This window comes from Furipterus horrens, unplaced genomic scaffold (genome assembly GCF_987537825.1).
Source record: "Furipterus horrens unplaced genomic scaffold, mFurHor1.1.pri manual_scaffold_8, whole genome shotgun sequence".
Lineage (NCBI taxonomy): Eukaryota > Metazoa > Chordata > Mammalia > Chiroptera > Furipteridae > Furipterus > Furipterus horrens.
In genome coordinates, this window is record NW_028327178.1 from 44,989,652 (window position 1) to 45,009,384 (window position 19,733).

The 19,733-nt window shown below is 39.0% G+C and overlaps 1 protein-coding gene across 2 annotated transcripts in view; it reads right to left on the reverse strand.

The window, feature by feature from the left end:
* The window catches only part of DLGAP1 (DLG associated protein 1), a 362,099-nt gene extending 356,210 nt beyond the window's left edge, over nt 1–5,889 (reverse strand). The window contains exon 1 of one of the 2 annotated variants that reach the window (XM_090285774.1): nt 4,933–5,889. In XM_090285774.1, coding sequence (XP_090141900.1) covers nt 4,933–5,889 — 957 coding nt within the window. Of the gene's footprint in view, nt 1–125; nt 267–4,932 lie in introns of those variants that run through there. The other variant, XM_090285775.1, reaches the window with a different exon arrangement.
* Nucleotides 5,890–19,733: the final 13,844 nt, after the last annotated feature.

Consider the following 19,733-nt stretch of genomic DNA (forward strand, 5'->3'; position numbering starts at 1 on the left):
CTAGCCATTATTTAGAGAATAAATAAAATACCAGCACTATCCTCCCTCTCCCTTCCACCCCAAACCACCCAAATCAACAACATACTATCACCAAATACAAAGTAATAAAGGAGTTGTACCCAAACCTGGTCAGTTCTTCCATTTCTTGAAACTTGCACACAAACTGAAGAAACCCATTCAGCCTTAAAGAGGTCGATCATTTTGCTCTTCTAAAATTTCATCTCTGTGAGTGCTTTCTTTCTCAGGTCTGTCTTGCTCTCTCTCTCCCTCCCTGTGTGTCTCTCTCTACTTCTACCAGAGAGTGTTTTGTTTCTCTTTTCCTGCTTCTAGGGCTGAATGAATGCAAAAATACATGATTCGAAGGGATTTCATTTTTTAGACTAACAGTTGGAAATCTAAAATCTTGCTCTTCTGAATGGCTTTATATGCCAGTCACTCAACACATAATGTTTACAGTTTACAGAAAGAGGCATAGACAGAACCAAGAATCTTGCTTTTTAAAGCAAAAACAAAACTGCAACAAAAACTCCTTTACTTCTCAGATCCCATTTCTATTTTATTTACTTAATTATTAGCACTTACCCTGAGATGTGCCATAAAAGCTCTATTCCAAATGTACAAAAGCCAACCACATCTCAACTGAGAATTAAACAGTTTTAACGTCTTCAAATCCATGTCCCTGCTTCAAAGCCTGATACAGACAGTTACTGGCAGTGGTACAATAGTTCTACACAGTGGACATCTGATTCTTGACATTTAAAAATAACAATATTGGGGGAAAAGAGTCTTTTTAAAAATTAACTACAAACGGCTTGTGAGTGAGCACATTATCACCAATTGAATGTAATAACCAACTGACTATATTAACTGGAACTTGCAATGATTTTAAGCTACAATATTTTATTTTAAATCAATGTCAGACAGAGGCCAAATACCTATAGACCTCCCACTTTCAATATAATTGTTGCAATGGCCTATGTTAAATTAAATCTAAATGATAATTCTGCAAAGGGAGAATCAGAACTTTGCTAGTATTTAGATGTTATTATTGGTGACTATTAATTTAACCCTTTTGCAGTCTTGAATCAAATTAGGACCTTTCAGTCATTCTGTTGCTTGTCTAAGATGGGTCACATTTTATGTACATGCAGGTGCACATATCAGGTCAAATGAACACATACATCTGCTCTAGAATAAAACAAATAATAAAATGAAAGAAAAAACTCCACACATTTATTTCTATTTCTGAAGCATATTAGAGACTCAGACCAATCTGGGATCAAGCCTTAGCTCTTCCACGTGCTACATATGCATTCCTGGGCAAATGATTTAATCTTTTGTGCCTCATATTTGTTGTTTGTGAATTGGAGTAAATGATAATATACTTTACTAAGTTGTTTTTGGTACTAAATGAGATACTGTATGGTTTTGGCGCATAAGACACATTTGATACATGCCACTTCCTCTGTTTAATATTTGAAAGTGGGTAGGAATCAGGCATTGTAAATGTAAAGAATCCAGGCTTTGCAGGCATACAAATCAGTTTAGACCCACCATGTTGCCATGTGCTAACTGTGTGTCCCTAGGCAGGTTACTTAACCTAATTTATTAAATCTCAGTTTCTTCAACTGTAAAATACCTCTTACTTTTAAAATACAAATTAGATAACATTGGAAGAAGATTCACTTTTGGTAGGCATTTATTAATTCAGAGCTCCAGGCTCTTGAAAATTGCTCTAATTAGTACTCCACATATGCAACTTAGGAGTTTAAAGATGTAGACTGAGATCACAAGGCCTTTAGGTCAAGTGTCTGACTTTACGGTAGAGGAAGGAGACTCAGAGAGCTGAAATGATGATTTCAAGCAATATCAACATCACTAGTTAGTGGTAAATAAGAACTAAAACACAGACCCCCTTATTTAAAGTTCAAAGCTTTGTCCACTTAACCCTGTGATGTTGAAGTTGAACACATCTCGAAATCAAATTTCAGTATTAGTTGGTAATTAAAGCAATACAACTTAAAAAAACAACAACAAAAAACCTCTCTCAAATTCCTCAAATTTGCTTCTAAGACTGAACTTATAAATGAAATTATTCCATAGGAGCTGACAGAATCTGGCTACATCTACCTTTCTGAGAGGAGCCTGCACAGGAAAGCAGATTGTCCCTTTCCTCTAAAGCAAGAAAAGAGTTGGAGAGACCGTCCAGTTCTCGGGAGTTTCCCATTTTCCTGTCTCCCCTTGGGAATGGCTAGCTCCTTCTCTTTCCTTAGAGCACTCTTTGTCCTTAGCACACTGGTTGAGATGAACACACTATTCTACATTTAGTCTACTCACTAAACAAACTACCTCCCCACATTGAAATATAGAATTAAAAAAAAAAAAAAAATTGAAAGCCTTGCACAGAACAGGAGCCCAATAAATACTAACTTTTGTTTAAAGAAGGTATAATTTTGCTCTCAGTTTATATTTAAAGGCTTGACTTAGCTTGATTTAGGGTTAATTATTGGCCAGTATGGAAGAGAAAGTATTAATTTTTTCAATTTTTTGATAATTTCAGAATTAGAAAACAAATGTGCTTTGGCTATTATTCTGAGGAGGAAGGGTGAGAAGTGGGATTGAGGAAGGTAGTTGCAATTAATGTTTTATTTCTGTAGCTGGGTGAAGTATAAATGAGAGTTTGTTTTACTTCTTTTAAATATTTTTTGTAAGCCTCAAATATTTCATTTAAAATTTGGCTTAAAATAAGGAAAATACTTTGAAAATGTAATATCCAAAACTTGGATAGAAGATCCACTAATGTGCCTGTGCTAAAGCCTATACTTAAATTTTCAAGTTTTTATTCACATTTCACTATAGAACTTAAGTAATATGTTTACTTTAAATATTTTTTTCTCCTTGCTCACTATTTTCATGCCTTGATTCCAGGGTTGTGCTGGGATGTACAGGGAAGAGCTATTTTGTGTCACATAGACCTAAGTCTGAATCTCAGTTCTGTAATTTACTGGCCACGTGGCTTTAAACCCTTAATATTTCTAAGCTTTGGTTTCCTCTCTTGTAAAAACAGTATTATTATATCTATCTCTCAGAATTATTGTGAGGATTAAATAAAATAATAAATGTGAAAACATTTGCTACAGCAACTGGTATACAGTAAATTTTCAATTAATATCAGTTTCCTTCTTTCCTTCCTTATCCTTCCACTTTTCACCCCTACTTGAGCTTTTTACTTCAGAAAGGCATAAAAAATATAAATAAATTTAAAGTAGGAAGAATATAGGCAATTATGCCAGCATAATGAAAACATTTTGTGACTAACAAAGGCTGGTCCCAGATGCATGCAGAATATTCTTCTTTAATCTGATATTTCTCATCTAATGTCATCAGTACTTAATGAAGTCCAATTTATAAAAATTTTTTATTTTTGCTGCTAGTCACAGAAACTATATAGACAGAATATTCTATTCTAGGGCTTCTACCTCATTCATTATCCATTCTTTCTTCAAGACAGATATTCTTATCAAAATACTTTATTCTCAGTGGTGGATGAGATTTGTGTGCTTAAAGCATTAAAAAAAAATTTGTCACCCTTATAATGGTTATTCTATAAATTAAGAGGTTTGGGTTCTAGTCTTACCTCTGCCACACACTAACAGTATGTCCCACTAAGCCTTTACCTTTCTTTGAGTCTAGTTTTTTATATGCTAAGTGAGGATTAGATGATCCCTTTAGCTCTAAATTAGGCAATAACACTTTCAATGGGAAATACTGACCATGTAATCATGTATTATTTGTGAAAACCATCCACATGTTGACTGCCAGCCTAGAACATTCTCAGGGCTGGTGGAGGCATGTCTAAGGGAGCCAGATTTGTCAGGAGGAATTCAAAGAGAGCAAGAAGATAAACTTCTCAGGGAAAGCCTTTTTTTTTCCTCCTCATTTCTTAAGATGAGAGTGGGAAATGATTATGTTATACTTTCATAGTACAATAAAAACTTATTTAAAAAGGTGGTAATAGCAGGAGAAAACAGGGAAAAAGACATAAGAGGGTCACTCTTATGAAGGGTTGCATCTTGGGGAAAATGGCAATACTAGAGGAAGGAGGCAGGGAAGAAAAATACCCTTTCCCTGTTATTTTTATCCAGGTGAAATCTAGTTTAAGTGCATTGGAGGGCAGTAGGAGAAACAGAAGGAGACTGTGGCAATGGAGGAGTGGCCTGAGGGGGTCTGTACCTGTGTGGGATTTACATACTAACATTAATTGCATTTTACTGGGTGGATACTTCCCCTTTTTTCTTCCTCTGCTCTGTTGTCGTAGGTCTCTGCAACTGTGCTTGTCAGGTCCACAAACTGACTTGATCTCCACCTTCTCAGGGCTCCAAGCATAGTCTCCATTCTGAGGGTGGGGGGCTCATGTGAGGGTGTGGTTAGTGTTGGTGTTGGTGTGACATTGCAATGGTGAAGACATAGATCAATTTTCCCAAAGTAATAACTTCAGGCAGGATTTTACAACAAAAAACAAAACAAAAACAAAAAACAACTCTAGAGTGATGTAATTCAACTCTTTCCACAATTCCAAAGGTCATTCTTGACTTTTGTAAAAAGGTAGATTTATTTAAAAATTCTGTGTAGATTTCCCTTTCCTCTCTTCTCTATCCCCTGATCCTTCAGACAAAAGAAGAACACAAAATCATTAATAACTCCTTGCCTTTAGGTAGGTGTGCCTTTCAAAGTCTTTTATATATAGTATCTCAAGATAACTAGATGAAGTTGGTAGCAAATTTGCATCTTGATAGGAGCACTTAGCCACAGGAATGTTAAACAATGTTCATGCAGACAATTTATAGTAGAGCCAAAACTATAACCAGGAGAACACACCACACAATTAGAAAGAATAATATCTAAACATCCATCACCCGACAGAAATGGTACCTGAAGGTACTGGCAGGAACGTTCTTGTTGACACGACTCTGACTTCACCATGGCCTGGTCCATATTAACCGAAGCTTTCTGGTAAACTTCCCGGGCTCGGCTCACCGTCAGGGTGGAGGACCAGGCACTCTTCTTCAGTAGCGGTGCATCCAGGTTGACCGGCAGGTTGGCACAGGTGGAGCACTTGACGTCGTTGTTACTCCGGGAGGCCTTGACCGCCTGCTCACTGATGGTGTTGTAGGTCTCCATGAAGTACTGCGAGGCCGAGCGGTCAGGGCACCTGCCCATGGTCATCACGCCCGAGGGGGAGTGGTAGATGCACATGTCGCTGTCCAGGTTATCGTCTGAGCTCCACCAGCCCGGGGAGGTGTTGGGCCGGGCCTTGGGCTCAGTGCGCCGCTCCTTGCTCTTGCTGCGCTTGCCATACCTCACGGTTTGCGTCTCGTCAGGGCTGGCTTTGCCTCCATTGATGTTGCCTTTGGATGGTCCCTCCAAGGAGTGCGACTTGGTGAAGAGCTTCTGGACCGAGTGGACCAGATGGCGAATGCGGCCGGGGCTGTCGCTGCGGTGCTCCACGGCCGTGCGCTTGTACTGGAGCGTGTGGTAGCCGTCCCGGTTGAGTGGCAGCTGCCTCTCAAACTGATCCAGGAGGTTGGAGGGGATGCGATTGGCCTTGGTGGCCAGGGTGCGGGGTACCAGGGCACACTCGTCCTTCAGCTCCTGCTGCGAGTTGTAGTGTCTGCGAGGAAAGGTGCTACTGGCCAGTGGGTCGCTGAAGGGGCCCACGCACTCGGCCTGGAAAGAGTTGCGCTGAGTGTAGTAAGGGTGGTCCGCTGGGTGATGTTCCACTGGGCTCAGCAGATATGGCTTGCGATCTGAGTGGTGCGACAGTGAGTCACAGGCAGAATCACAGGTCACCCCGTGGTGATGGCTACGGCTGCCCGATAACCCTTTCATTGCTGATGGGGCGCAACTGCAGGGGTCATGGACTCCCGGTGGTCAGGGTCCAGACCCGTCTCCAGCAAAGACCTGGGGGAATGAATGAACAAGGGGAAAATGGTGAGCACGTCCTTTGGTAAGTAGGTATTGCTCTGTTTTGCTGTGCTGTCTGCTACTGCGTTTGTTTTCTAGCAGAACTTATCACTGCTCCTAAAAGCAGCTTTAATGCATCCTTGCAAAAACTCTATCACTTCTGTAGGATGGGCAAGCTGGCTTCAATCAGATATGAGGAGACTGTAGGGGCTTACACTAGTAAACCTGGAAAAGAAAACTACAGAAATGCTAAAGTGTTTTAAAATTATTTGAAAGAGAACCCCTTTCTTTCCCTTTATGATTCCAATAACTGGTTGTATCTTTCCCTTGCTTCTCTGGTTTTATTCTTAACAGTATGTTAATGGGAAATCTAACACACCTGAAAAGCTCATTTTCTCTGGGAATCTTTTGCTGATACTCCTTTGCAGACAGAACTAGTTCCCCTCTGTGCTCCCCCAGCTCCTGTGGAATTGTTTGTCTTGTGTTTTCCCAGGTAGCTTCAATTCTCTGCAGACCGACCTATCTTTTAGTCACCTTTACCATGTGCAGACACATTGTAAGCATTCCATAAATGTGAATAAAAAGAAATAAATAAAGGAGTATACTGGCACCTTATAACTCGAGGATATATCTATCTTCTGTCACATGCTTTCCCCTTAGAATTCTGTGGTAACAATTATAGCACAGAAGCATCCCCACCACCCCTGCCCCCAACCCCTCCATGGTAATTAGAGTTGAAAAAAAAACTGGTCTGGCAAATAAACCAGAGCTGTAGAGAAAGTCTGCCCCTTTATTTCTGTCATCAGAGGGTCAACAAACCAAGAGCAGTTGAAGAACAAATAAGTTTGAGTCAGCTAGTTTGAATACCATGGCATCTGCTCTTCCTGGTTTAAAGGCTTCTGGTTAAATGTTCACAAACAATTTCAAGATGGCTAAAGGAAGGGTTCCTTGAAATGTTTCTGAGAAATTGAAACACCTGGGACTAAGGGTCAGCTCAGTCTCGGTGAGAAGTGACTCCAGCAGATTCAGCTGTGGGAGCTCAGTTCATTGCAAGCCCAGGTCTTCCTGCAGGTTTTAGTAACTGAAGCTGCTGTTCACCAGGCAGAGGATTTTCCTTCTCTAACAGAGTGTGTTCTTCACTCACTGACCAAGTTCCTATTGACAGCCTGAGTTATTTTAAAGCTTCCCACAAGAAAAAATGGTCATATAAAGCGTTTTCTTGAGAGAAGATCTTAAAAGTTCTCATCACAAGAAAAACAATTATAACTATGTGTGGTGATGGATTTTAACTAGACTTATTAGGGTGATCATCTTACAATACAGTTGACCCTTGAAAAACATGGGTCTGAACTATGTGGGTCCATTTAAACAGAAATATTTTTCAATAAATAGAGTTGGCCCTTCATAGCCACAGGTTTTGCATCCTTAAAGTCAACCAACCATAGACTGAAAACAGTATTTTCACATTCCCAATTGTGATTTCCCAACCTCAAGTTTCAACTTTCATATTGAAAATACTGTTCTAGATCCACAGTTGGTTGAATTCATGGATTCGAAGGGCAGACTGTAGTTAAGTTTTTTGAAAGTCAAAGTGATACACAGATTTTCATTTGCATGGGGGTTGGTGCTTCTATCCCCCATGTTAATCAGTATATTGTATACTTGACACTAATACAATGTTATATGTTAATTTTATCTTTAAAAAAAGGTTGTTCTGAAAGGCCAGTGTGACTTTCCAAAATATCACAAATGTCATTTCAGATATTCAGAGAGGGAGAGGTAAATGTTTTAATTAAGCAACAACAACAACAACAGCAACAACAAAATAAAGCATACACATCATCTAATGAAGAAAAACATGGACTTTTGAGAGTCAGATCTTATCTATTCCATGGGACATACTGTATGTTGGAGCTCTTATAATGTTGAAAATCTCTATCAATACTTAAGAAGCTCCTTTCTTCCTTCTAGTCTATCAGTTTCTGGATTAATCACTCAAGAAAATGGATGGGAGGCTTTAATTACCAGATTATTTCAAAATTGGTTAATCTGCTAAATAAATTATGAGCTCCTTGAGGATAGGGATTATGTTTTACCCATGAAGTGCCCATAAAAGAGCTTGGCTGATGGTGGGAACTCAGTGAAATATTTATTCAATAAATTAATGCATTAATGCAAAATTACCCAGAATGGTTTCTACTGTGATTCAAGTCACATCTATTGAATGGAAAGATGACTGTGTGACAAGGGATGGGCTAAACCAAAGAAGTAAGGGACTGTCTCACAGGCATCCCAGGGACTAGGGGTTTTCAGAATGAGGCAGAAGGGAGGCTGGTCAATGCTCCTTTTGCCACACTTTAACTTTTGACTCTTCATATCACACCAAAAAATATTGCACCTCTGTGAGTTCCAATTGCCTTGAAGTAAAAGTTTGGAAACTTTGCTTGGCCTCCTGACTACATGATTCTCAAATAGACAGAGGACAATCTTTTTGAGGGAGAAAAGAAACTGCCATCTGAAAAGAAAAAAAGGAAAGCAGGACTCATGATACCTGTGGGTCAGGAAGAACCTGTAAATCAAAACTTACCTATTAAGGAGAGACTCACGAAAAAGAAAACTTTATCATAAAATATCTTGGGACTGCTTTGTATTAAGTTATGACCCCAAGAATGGGCTGTGGCAAGGAGGGATATAAGAGGGTTAAATACATGTTTATAGTAAAACTATGGCACAAACTAATTTAGATGGGAAAATCTATTGTATGAGGGAGTCTGTCTATATACAGTAGTCCTTCTCTATATCATGGTTCACTTATTGCAGTCTCACTGTATCGCAGGATTTTAAAAAATATTATATTTAGACTTCTGGCCAAGATGGAGGCGTAGACAGACATGCTGCATCACCCTCCACAACTAAGAAGGAATACAACTACCTCAAAACTAGAAACAACCAGAAGTTCCAGAAAATCAAACTGCATGGAAGTCCAGCAAACAAAGATATAAAGAAGAACTACTCATCCAGACAGGTAGGAGGGGTGGAGCCATGGTGGAGAGGATGCAGTGTGGTGGCAGCAGCAGCGGCAGGCTGGCAGAAATCACAGTCACACATTTTAAAAGGTGAGGAGGGACACCTAGGGAGCATTCCCAGCTCCTGACCAGACTGTGCAGCTCACAGTTCCAGTACCGGGGGAATATCAAGCCTCATTGCTTCTGACTATGCAGACCAGTGGGAGTTGGGGTGGAGGCAGAAACTGCCAGTCTCTCAGCAGAGTCCACTTGTTTAAAGGGCCCCCACGGTCCTAGAATGTCCATGCACCTACCCACTCTGGGAGTGACGGCCAGGGCAGCAGTTAGAGGGGCACCAGTCCAGTGCAAAAGTGAGAGAGGTGCCTGGAAAAGGGGCGAGTGCTGGACAGGTGGCATTGTTCCCTCTTGGACCCCTTCCCGACATACAGGGCCACAACATGGTGAAACAGGTAGCCCTGTACTGACAAATCACTAAGGCTCTGCCCCTTACAACACAACAGGAGCGACAGCTCTACCTGGGACGCAGAGGCAAACAAACACAGGAGCCTGTCAGAATGAGGAAAAGAGAAGTATGGCCCAAAAGGGGGAACAGATCAAGGTTCCAGTGGGAGAACAAAGCGATGAGGAGATAGCCAACCTAACAGATGAGGAGATAGCCAATCTTACAGACGCAGAATTCAAAACCCTGGTGATAAAGATGCTCGCAAGCTTGACAGATATGCTTGAGTATAGCAGATGAATAAGAGAAGAAGTGAAGGCTATGCTAAGTGAAACGAAGGAAAATCCACACAAAACCAATGGTGAAGGGAAGGAAACCAGGATTCAAATAAATGATTTGGAACATAAGGAAGAAAAAAACAGTCAATCAGTGCAGAATGAGGAAGCAAGAATTGAAAGAAATGAGGAAAACTTCCCAAACTTTGCAAGAGATGGACATATAGGTCCAGGAAGCACCAAGGCTCCCAGGTGAGCTGGACCCAGAGGGGACCAAACTGGGATGCATCATGATTGAGATGTCAAAGGTGAAAGATAAAGAGAAAGTCCTGGGGGCAGCAAGACAGAGGTGGAGAGTTATCTACGGGGGGGTGCCTATAGGCCTATCAGCTGATTTCTAAGAGGACACTTTGCAGCCAGGAAGGGATTGGCAAGCAGTGTTCAATGTGATGAAAGGCAAACTGCAACCCGGATTACTCTATCCAGCAAAACTATCATATGAAATGGAAGGGCAGATGAAGTGCTTCCCAGACAAGGTAAAGCTAAAGGAGTTTATCATCACCAAGCCATTATTATATTAAATGTCAAAGGAACTTACTTATGAAAAAGAAGATCAAAACTATGAACACTAAAATGACAACAAACTCACAACTATTAACAACTGAATCTAAAAAATAAAAACAAAATCCAACTAAGCAAACCAGAATAGGAACAGAATCATTGGTATGGGGATCATTTGGAGGTTATCAGCTGGGGGGGTTGGAGTGGAGAAATGGGGATATGGTGCAGAGATTAAGAAGCATAGTCAGTTGGTATAGAATAGACAGGGGGAAGTTAAGAATAATGTAGGAAAGGGTGAAGCCAAAGACCTTATATGCATGACCCATGGACATGAACTAAGGGGGGTGGGATTGCTGAAGGGTAGGGGGGTACTGGGAGGAGGGGAGCAAAGGGAAAAGAGTTGGGACTACTGTAACAACATAGTCAATAAAATATACTTAAAATTATATTTAATTATTTATTGCGGATATTTCACTGTGTCGCGGGATTTTGTGGTACTGTGTACGTATGTTGCATAGGTTTAAGAGTGTAGAATATGTTTAAGAACATAAGTAGTGTTTATAAAAGTGTGGAAAAGGTTAATAAGGGACTGGGAACAGTTTATAAGTGTGTGGGAAGGGTTTATAAAGCCTTAAAAATATATAAATACTGGAATAAAATGTAAGGTTTCTACTTTGCAGATTTTCACCTATTGTGGGGGCTGGGGGGTGTCTAGGACATAACACCCACGATAAGTGAGGGAATACTATAAAACAGGTACTGTTGATGACTTTTTTGCCTTTTTAATATGGTTTTAAACTTAAAAAAGCAAAAATAATGTAGTAGGATTATATGCACATAATAAGTTTTAGGATTATACATAGAAGAATCTCAATATATAAATCATATGACATAATCTTCAAACTTTCCTTCTGAATAAGCTAGGGTCTTGGGTAGATATTTTCTGTTGAACAAAACATGAAACTGACAAGAGATGAAAACACAAATTATACATATTTATTCCAAAATATGTAAGATTATTGAAATCAGTTATTTGATATTTAGTTATCTTTAACATGTAAACAGCATTTCATGTAAGATAATGTCACCTGAGGATAAGCTAGCAAACAAAAAGCTTTTAAAAGTCATTAATGGTGAATTAGGTAAATGATGTAACCAATGGTAATTTTTGTAATGAAACAGTATGATTTTTACTCAAATTTAAGTGGGCTATTTTCAGCATATTGAAAAACACTTATATTTATTTAGAAGGTAATATGTTGCATCAAGGACAAATAAGTTAACTTTTCTCCTTCTTTAGTTAATATTCGTAAAAGGATATTAAAATCTTAATATTTTTTTCTATGACATGGGCACATAGGTCATAAAGAAACAATACATAATCATACACATTTCTAATGCTCAATCTATCTTTCTGGATAAGGCCAAATAAATGATTTAATGCCCTGTCCCCTTCTGTAAAAATTTTTTAAACTCTCTCTTCTGCCCTCTTGTTACTTTAAAAGAAAAGTAGATCAATTTGTGATTATCAAATAAAGTAACACATTCAGTGACTTCCCGATGATCAGGGAAGATGACTTAAAACCCTCAGTGGCTAAGCAACACCAGGGACATCTTGTTCTTCCTTCTTTTATTATTTGTTTTCCTCTTTCCTTACTCTTAAACTCCCTTTCCAGCACACTTCTTTCTGCCAATTCTTTTCTCCTTCTCGTCATTTATGTTTATAAGTGGCATCCATGGGCCTCATTTGCTCCAGCCTGTGCTGTGACTGGGCATCCCCTCCTATTCATGACCTGGTGATTGCTGCTACAGACAAGCACATGCGTACCACAATCCCAAAGGGCCAAAGGGCTCGTGAGGTGCTTGTTCACAGGGACATGATCTCATCATGAAATAACAGAAATAACAGTTCTTATTAAATTCTGTGTTCTTGGAAAAGGAAGCTGCTAGCCCTTGAATTACATTTTAAGTGGCCATAAAGGATTTCTCAAAATAGAAAGGAAAATTGCCTTTCATGCCTCTTTGAGCATGGGTGAGCACTGTGGGTCAACATGCCTGCATAATGCTTCATATGATTACAGTGATCGTCTCTCATTTCTTTTCTTGTCCACATGACTTTAAAATTATGTTTTATTGCCCTGACCAGTGGCTCAGTTGGTTGAAGTGTTGTTTGTTGTATCAAAAGGTTGTGGGTTCAATTCCTGGTCAGGGCACATACCCAGGTTGCTAGTTCAATCCCCAATTGGGGTGTGTATAGAAGGCAGCTGATCGATGTTTCTCTCTCACATTGATGACTCTCTTTCCATCCCCCTCTCTCTCTAAAAAATATGAATAAAAACATATCCTTGGGTGAGGATTAAAATTATGTTTTGTGGTTCTCCTAAGTTTAATTCTATTATCAGACAACATGTCCTTTTTTTGCGTTGGAAAATTTGTTTACTATATTAGGTATCCTGAGTTGAGCTCTGAGTGTTAGATGTGCCTGTTTTCTATGGAGTTTCGACATCTGTACAGATGATGACCAAAGCAAGAATGATACAGCATGGTAAAGGAAATTTTCAGGATAAGTAATTGACTCAAAGAAAAAGACCAAACAGGCTACATATTAGAAGATGCTGACAGGGGAAAACAGTCTTGCAAAGTTGGCAATCCTTATGTCATTTTGATTTCTGTGCATGTCTTTATTTAGAGCTGCTGTTCTTGACTTTTCTTTCCATACAGCGAAGAAAGCCACATGGGGGACTCTACTCTCACTCAGTGAGGCATGACAGCCAGACTATCATGACTTTCTTTAGAAAGAACAATGTGGGGAACCCACTGTGTTCTGGTTTTGGGAGATAGCACAAAGAGGAAAACTCTGCAAATCTTTTCAGGTCAGGTGGCTTTTTTGGTTTCCCTTCATGTGACTTGCCCATGCCGGGTTGGGTTATAATGGTCAACTAAAAAGAAAGAAAGGATTCCCTATTGAAGAGTATAAAGTAACCCCAGAATAATGACTTTGTTTCCCAGTCTCCCTAGATGTGTATAGGTGACTAATTCTGGCTAATGGAATATAATTTGAAATGGCACAAACAATTTCCAGAAACTGTTTCTACTATAAAGGACATACCCTTTTTTATTTCTTTCCTGGCTAAATGCAGACCCGAAGGCTGGCTGAGCATTGATCTTGTATGTGAGGTAGAAGTTGTAGTTTGGAGCAGCACAAGATAAAGGACCTGGCCATGGTGGAGGACCATTTCATCCCTGCATGTGTATCTCTGCATCTTGTGTATGTGGGAGAAAACATATCTTTATTTTTGTCTATGCCACTGTTATTTTGTTTTCCGATACTTCATCTGAACCTGATTAAATGAGATGGGTAGTCAGGGCCAAACCCTGGAGAGCCTTGTAAGTTCTCTTGGTACAGAGGACTTGACTCTGCAGGGATTGGTGCTCTGAGGGAGTGATTGAAACCAGACAGTGATATGGCCACACCTATACTAATATTTATTTGGTTATAGCTAGAGACTAGATTTAGGGGTGGGGGGAGGCAAGAAGATTTAAAAGAAGCAATTACTTCTTGCTTGGGCAGTGCATGAGGGAAGACCAAAAAAGAGGATGGAGGACCTCAAAAACGTGAGAACATCCTGGCCAGCTAGGGCTGTGCCTGTTTCAGGCCACCTTGCTCATTACATGTGTTGCTACCATAGCTTAAACACATACATTTTCCAGAACAAAATTCTCTGTAACATGGATATAGACTTTTATTAGTAATTTTTCCTCTATTAATAGTAAATCCCCATTCTATGAGAATTGAGAAGGAAGAACTATATGAATGCACAGGCTTATGACTTTAAATAAAAAATAATTTAAAATAAGGCAATGGTTCTTATTAATATGTTACTACAAAATAAAGCCATGACACTTTAAAGTAAAAGTAAAAAGAAAACTTAAGAGAGGTAAGAGTGTACAGTGGCCTAAAGTTCACATTTAGGATATTTTCTGACCTTCTAAATTTGTAGCTGCAGAGGAGAGCTGAAATCCATTTTCTTTCACTTTTTCAAGCTTCCCTTCTTGAAGGTTTTCATATGTTGTATACTTAAAATTATATAAGTACCATTAGGGCAATTTTGAATAAACACCATCTGAAATACACAGGTTATATTGCTTAAGGTACAATCCTAAGCCATTTTATATACACAGAATGTATTCTGGCTTTTCATTAACATTAACTGCTATCATAATCATCTGTAGTTAGATTTTGTTTGTGAATATCTCTTTCAATCATTCAGCTCCTATAAATAAGTGCCTTTGGATAATTTCCCTTTCAAAATATATTATACAAAAAACAAAACAAAACAAAACACCAAAACAACAACATCCCAAACTTCCTCCAGTTTGGCCACAGTAGGTAACACAGTTACAATGGCCTTTGTCTTCATACAAAGCTTTAAAAAAAGTGGTTTCATTTCATTTTTGAGCATAAAAAGGTGAAGGGGGGCATTCCTTAAGATACGGTTAGTAAGTCATTAATATTGGTATATACCTATTACTCAAAAAATCATAAGACTTAGGTGGGGATTTTTATTTGAAGATAAAGTAGAACATTCAAAAATTTTATATTATTTTGAACTGACACAGGAGGGAAGGTGAATCCTGACTCTATGTGACCTTGGAGATATGTTCCCCATGGAATTATTTCCATTCACATTTCTAAGAGCGTGGCTGATTATCTCAGCCAAGCTTATAGATGGACTCCCCTGGCAGTTGCTAAGAGATGTGATCACCCTGACCAATCATGGCTAATAGCTCTTCAGGGGGCACTGTGGGCAGGGGGACACTCTTCTCTGGAAGTAAAACAGACATCTGCAGAATTTTCATGCAGAAGAGCAAAAAACATCAATGTCTACTAAAAAAAAGTCCAGAAAAACATGCAAACTATTGACTATTCTAGAAGAAATGGGAATGAGGATGTAATAAAACTGTTAAATGGGATATAAAGAAAACCATGATGGAAGATGGAAAAATCAAAACAACACAGAAATACAACTTGAAAAGAAATTAAAATAGCCTTTGATGGAAACTGAGTTATTTTTGTCCACATCTCTCAGAACTAGCTGAATAGTCTTGTGAACATGTTCTGGCACATTCTGGATAACTTGCTTCACAGCCAGACTATATAGTTTTCTTCTTGTTTCTGTTTTTGTACCTGAATCAAAAGTTTTCTCTCATAAATTCCTTCTTTTATTCATTTTTTATTTTTATTTTTATTTTTTTATTTCATATTTTGGTTTTTCAATTACAGTTGTCCCATTTTCCCCCTCATGGCTCCCCCCCACCCAGCCCACCCCTTCTCCCACAATCATATCCCTCCCCGTTTTTACACGTTCCTTGACTAAACCCTTCCCTTACTTATCCCCCTTCTCTCCTCCCCCATCCTACCTATTGACTGCTATTCTGCTCCTTGTCCTATTTAGTTCATTTGTTTATGTTGTACTTTAGTTTCCTGTCTTCTTTTATTCTTAAAGTACTTTTTTTTGTATATTAAACTTAAGAAGGAATGTCTTACTGTTTATTAGTTATGTTTAGTGCAAGCAACTAAGAATCAATTATTGATCTTCTCTGGTAGTTGACAAGTCCTGTTTCTTTATTTTTAATTTTTAATAAATTTTACTGAATTAATTGGGGTGACATTGGTTAATAAAATTATACAGGTTTAAGGTGTACAAGTCTATAATACATCATCTATATATTGTATTATGTGTTCAGCACCCCAAATCAAGGTTTCTTCTGTCACCATTCACCTCCCTTTACCCTCTTCTACCTCCTCCACTCCCTTTCCCTCTGGTAAGCACCATACTATTGTCTGTATGTGTGAGGTTTCTTTCTTAATTCCCTCACTTTTTATAAAGGGTTAACTCTCTTCTTTGAAATGCTGTTGTTTTTCTTACAAAATTTGCTGTGAAAATATACTTTACTGAGTGCCTGTAGTGAGCCCCTTTTGGGGTAGCTGTTCAGCTGACACCTGCTTTGGGGAATTATTCTCCCTAACTGCAGCATCTGCTGACAACATCCTGGTAGGAATATTGAAGGCAATCACCACATCCTCTGAGCTGATTGAACTGGATTTGAAGACCCAACTCAGGGGCATCCAAGCAGAGGCTTAGCTGAATTAGTCAGATGCTGGCTTCTGAACATTTTAATGCAAATGTCACTAGAGTTACTGAACCCTGGTGCACTTATCTACAAGGTCAAGTCAAGGAAAGGGACAGTGTTGGCACCATAAGAAGCCAGAGCTATTTGAGACAGAGGGGTAGCAGAAATGAGGGCCCTGCAGAGGAGTATGTGTAAAGTGAGAGAGAAGAAAACCTGCAGAGAGTGGCAGATCCAGATTCCACATAGCCCCAGGGAAAGAAACAGAGAGAATCTGCCCAACAACCTATTAGGTCTAGTCAGGCCCAGCTTCCTGCCCAGGGTGCCTGAAAACCTGTGATTTTCTGTGGCAGAAACATGGTAGGCCCGCAGAAGCATACTCATCCAAGTAAAGGGGCCCTGCTGCCCAGCTGCAGCAACTGCAAGCATACTAGAAGCACCACCGAAGTGCTCTATGTCCCAGAGAGGCCAAATGTGAGTCCATCTCAGAAGCAGCCCCGTCAGAATTTGCCAAGGTTTCTTTCTATGTTTTTTTTTTTCCAGTTTCAGTATTTATTGGCTCTAACAAACTATGCATGCTCATTCAGATTTTACATTTGCTCTTTCAAAACTATCATCGGTGCCTACATGCATGAAAGAGAGGTGGTCAGACAGCGTGCGGAGGGTGAAGAGAACAGTCTCTGTAGCCAGCCATGTTCAATGCTCTGTGGAGCAGGTGAGTTCGGCCTACTGTGCCCTGGCAATGGCTGCTCTTGATGGGAATTAGATTTGCAATTCTTCAAATGTCACTTTCTTCTGCTTCCATCTTCACATAATTTTTAAAGGGCCTATTCTCACTCTTCACCTATATAGCTTTTTCCATTTTTGAACCAGTCTTTCATTCCCCTCTAGACCTCTACATCCAATCTTAAATTTTAAACAAACAAATCCTTCTCCACTGAAGTTTCAGAAAATACTTCTGTTGAGTTAGAGAGGAAATCATAATGACATTCATTGTCCCTAGGTTAAAGTCATTTAGTTTTGACAGATAAGGGTGTTAGCCTGTAAGACAGCAGTCAATATGTTCTTTAAATGTACTGGACATGAAGTCATATCAAATCAATATATATGAATTTAATTAAAAATTTATTGATTAGACAACTTGTTCACATGCACTAGGTACTATAAAAAGAATTAAGGATTCTTAATATCCCTCTTTCAACTTCCTATCCCTCTAGCTTTGTCATTTCCTTACTTCCATTTCCACTGCTCTCAAATAGCTCTCATGATTATTTCTTCCATTCTTTGGTTCCTTAACCCCTCCCTCTTCTCCAGTTCCTTCAGCCCCCTGGGTTTCACTTTCTTCTCTTGCCAGCCTAGGAGACACATCACACTGGACATTCTATGTTATCACCCTCAGCTCTGTGCTCTGTGATCTTCTATCTGATCTATTCTAGTTGATGTAAAACCAAGGACAGATGCCATCACCCTTCTATCCTTCCACATGGGGGCTGCTGAGTGTCACTGGGAATGATACTGGTGCCATGACAAATTCCCTATGTCCAATCTTAGCTCTATTCCCAGAGCTGGTTAGGGATAGCATCACGAGTCTCCTGTTTCTGTTCAAGCTTTTTATTCCAAGTTATTGGATCAAGTCATTATTTCTCATCTGGACTTGGTTGGAAAAACAAAGACAGTAACCAATAAATACTGAGGAGTGAAAAAGGAATGGTTCCTCTGCCTCTAGTAGCCATAATAAGTAGAAATATTTTTTGAGCACCTACATACCAGGCACATGTGGACAATTTCAAACAATATATAGTAGGGACTATTCTCTGCAAAAGAATACAGACTATTAAAGATTAATAATCTGAAATCATACAGTTAGTAAATTTTGAACCCAGCATGCTCTTAACCACTATGCCTTAAGAACTTTGTTCTTATCACCTCTAACACACGCACTCTGCAGTAGTTCCACAATGCTAACATGATTTGTAATGTGATCTTTGTTATTTGATTGTGCCATTTTTAGCTTTAAATTCTTTCCAGATTCCCTACATGTTTATGATATAATCTAAACCTTTGAATATGACCCAGAGTAGAGATTTTCATGATATGCTCTCCATCTACAACACAGCTTCATCTCCCATCACCCCACACTTTACACCCACAATACTGGCCTCTGTATCCTTCCCCATATGCCACGTTTTCTTTGTGCTTCCTGCTCTCTCAAATACTGACTTCCATTGACTGAGGAAATTCTTATTCTTCCCTCAAGAGGAGGTACAAATATAGGCTCCTTTTAAAATATTCCCTGTGCTAAAGGAAACACAGATATAAGAAACTTTATCTAATTTACAAATTAGTTGAGGAAAAAAACCCTACATACACGTGAAACAATTGGAAAATAATACAAGTCGAAATCTAATAAAGCAAGCACTAGATTGTGTGGTATATGCTGCACCAAGTCAAGAGCTTTTGAAAAAAATTTAGAAGGTGCAAAAGTTAAGTTCAAGACATTTCAATTTAGGAGGCTTAGAGCAGCACATTCTGTACAGATGAGGTTCTTAGGGCAATGTGCAATGTCTGCTCAAGTCCAAATTTTCCATTTCTCCTTTGGCTTTTCAATGCTTCCATGTCTACTTCTGCTTTCATCTCTGATCATACCATCCAAATGGAAGTCAGATCACCTGAAAGCTGCAAACCTGACTTCATTGTTAAATTCATTTCACTCAACTTCTCTTTGCTCTTAAGCCACTGGCCTATGAAAGAGAGTAATAAGAGACAGGTATTCATGCTTGTGTGGTTTTTATTGTTGAAAGTCATCTACCCCTGCAAAGAATGTCTTCTGAATGAGTCATCATAGGAGTTATCCCTCTCTGGTCTTAGTATTAGCAAGGCTGTATGTTAAACAACTGCTATTTAATCTTGCAGGTACTACAACTCTTGTAAGGTGAATATGTTTCCACTTATGCTTTGAATATCATGAAGTTTATTGGGAAATTTATGAATAAAGAGTAATGGTTTTATTACTTTTCTGCTTTTACTCTACTTTCATTATCTTTACTTTGGCTATATACTTTATCCCTTTTCATTTCTGTATAATCTTATAAACCAATTGTGAAAAAGTTGAAGTGTGGTAAAATCTAATCTATCTAGATATTTCTTTATTATGTAAAATATAAATACTTTGTTAATATATCTTTTCTTTCACTTGATACCATCAATTGACTGTATCAACTGTTCTCAAACCTGAGTGTGCATAAGAATCAGTTGGAGGGCTTGTTAAGACACAGATTGTTGAACCTGTTCTAACACATTCTAAGAGTTTCTGGGTGTCATTTCCAAGAATCTGCA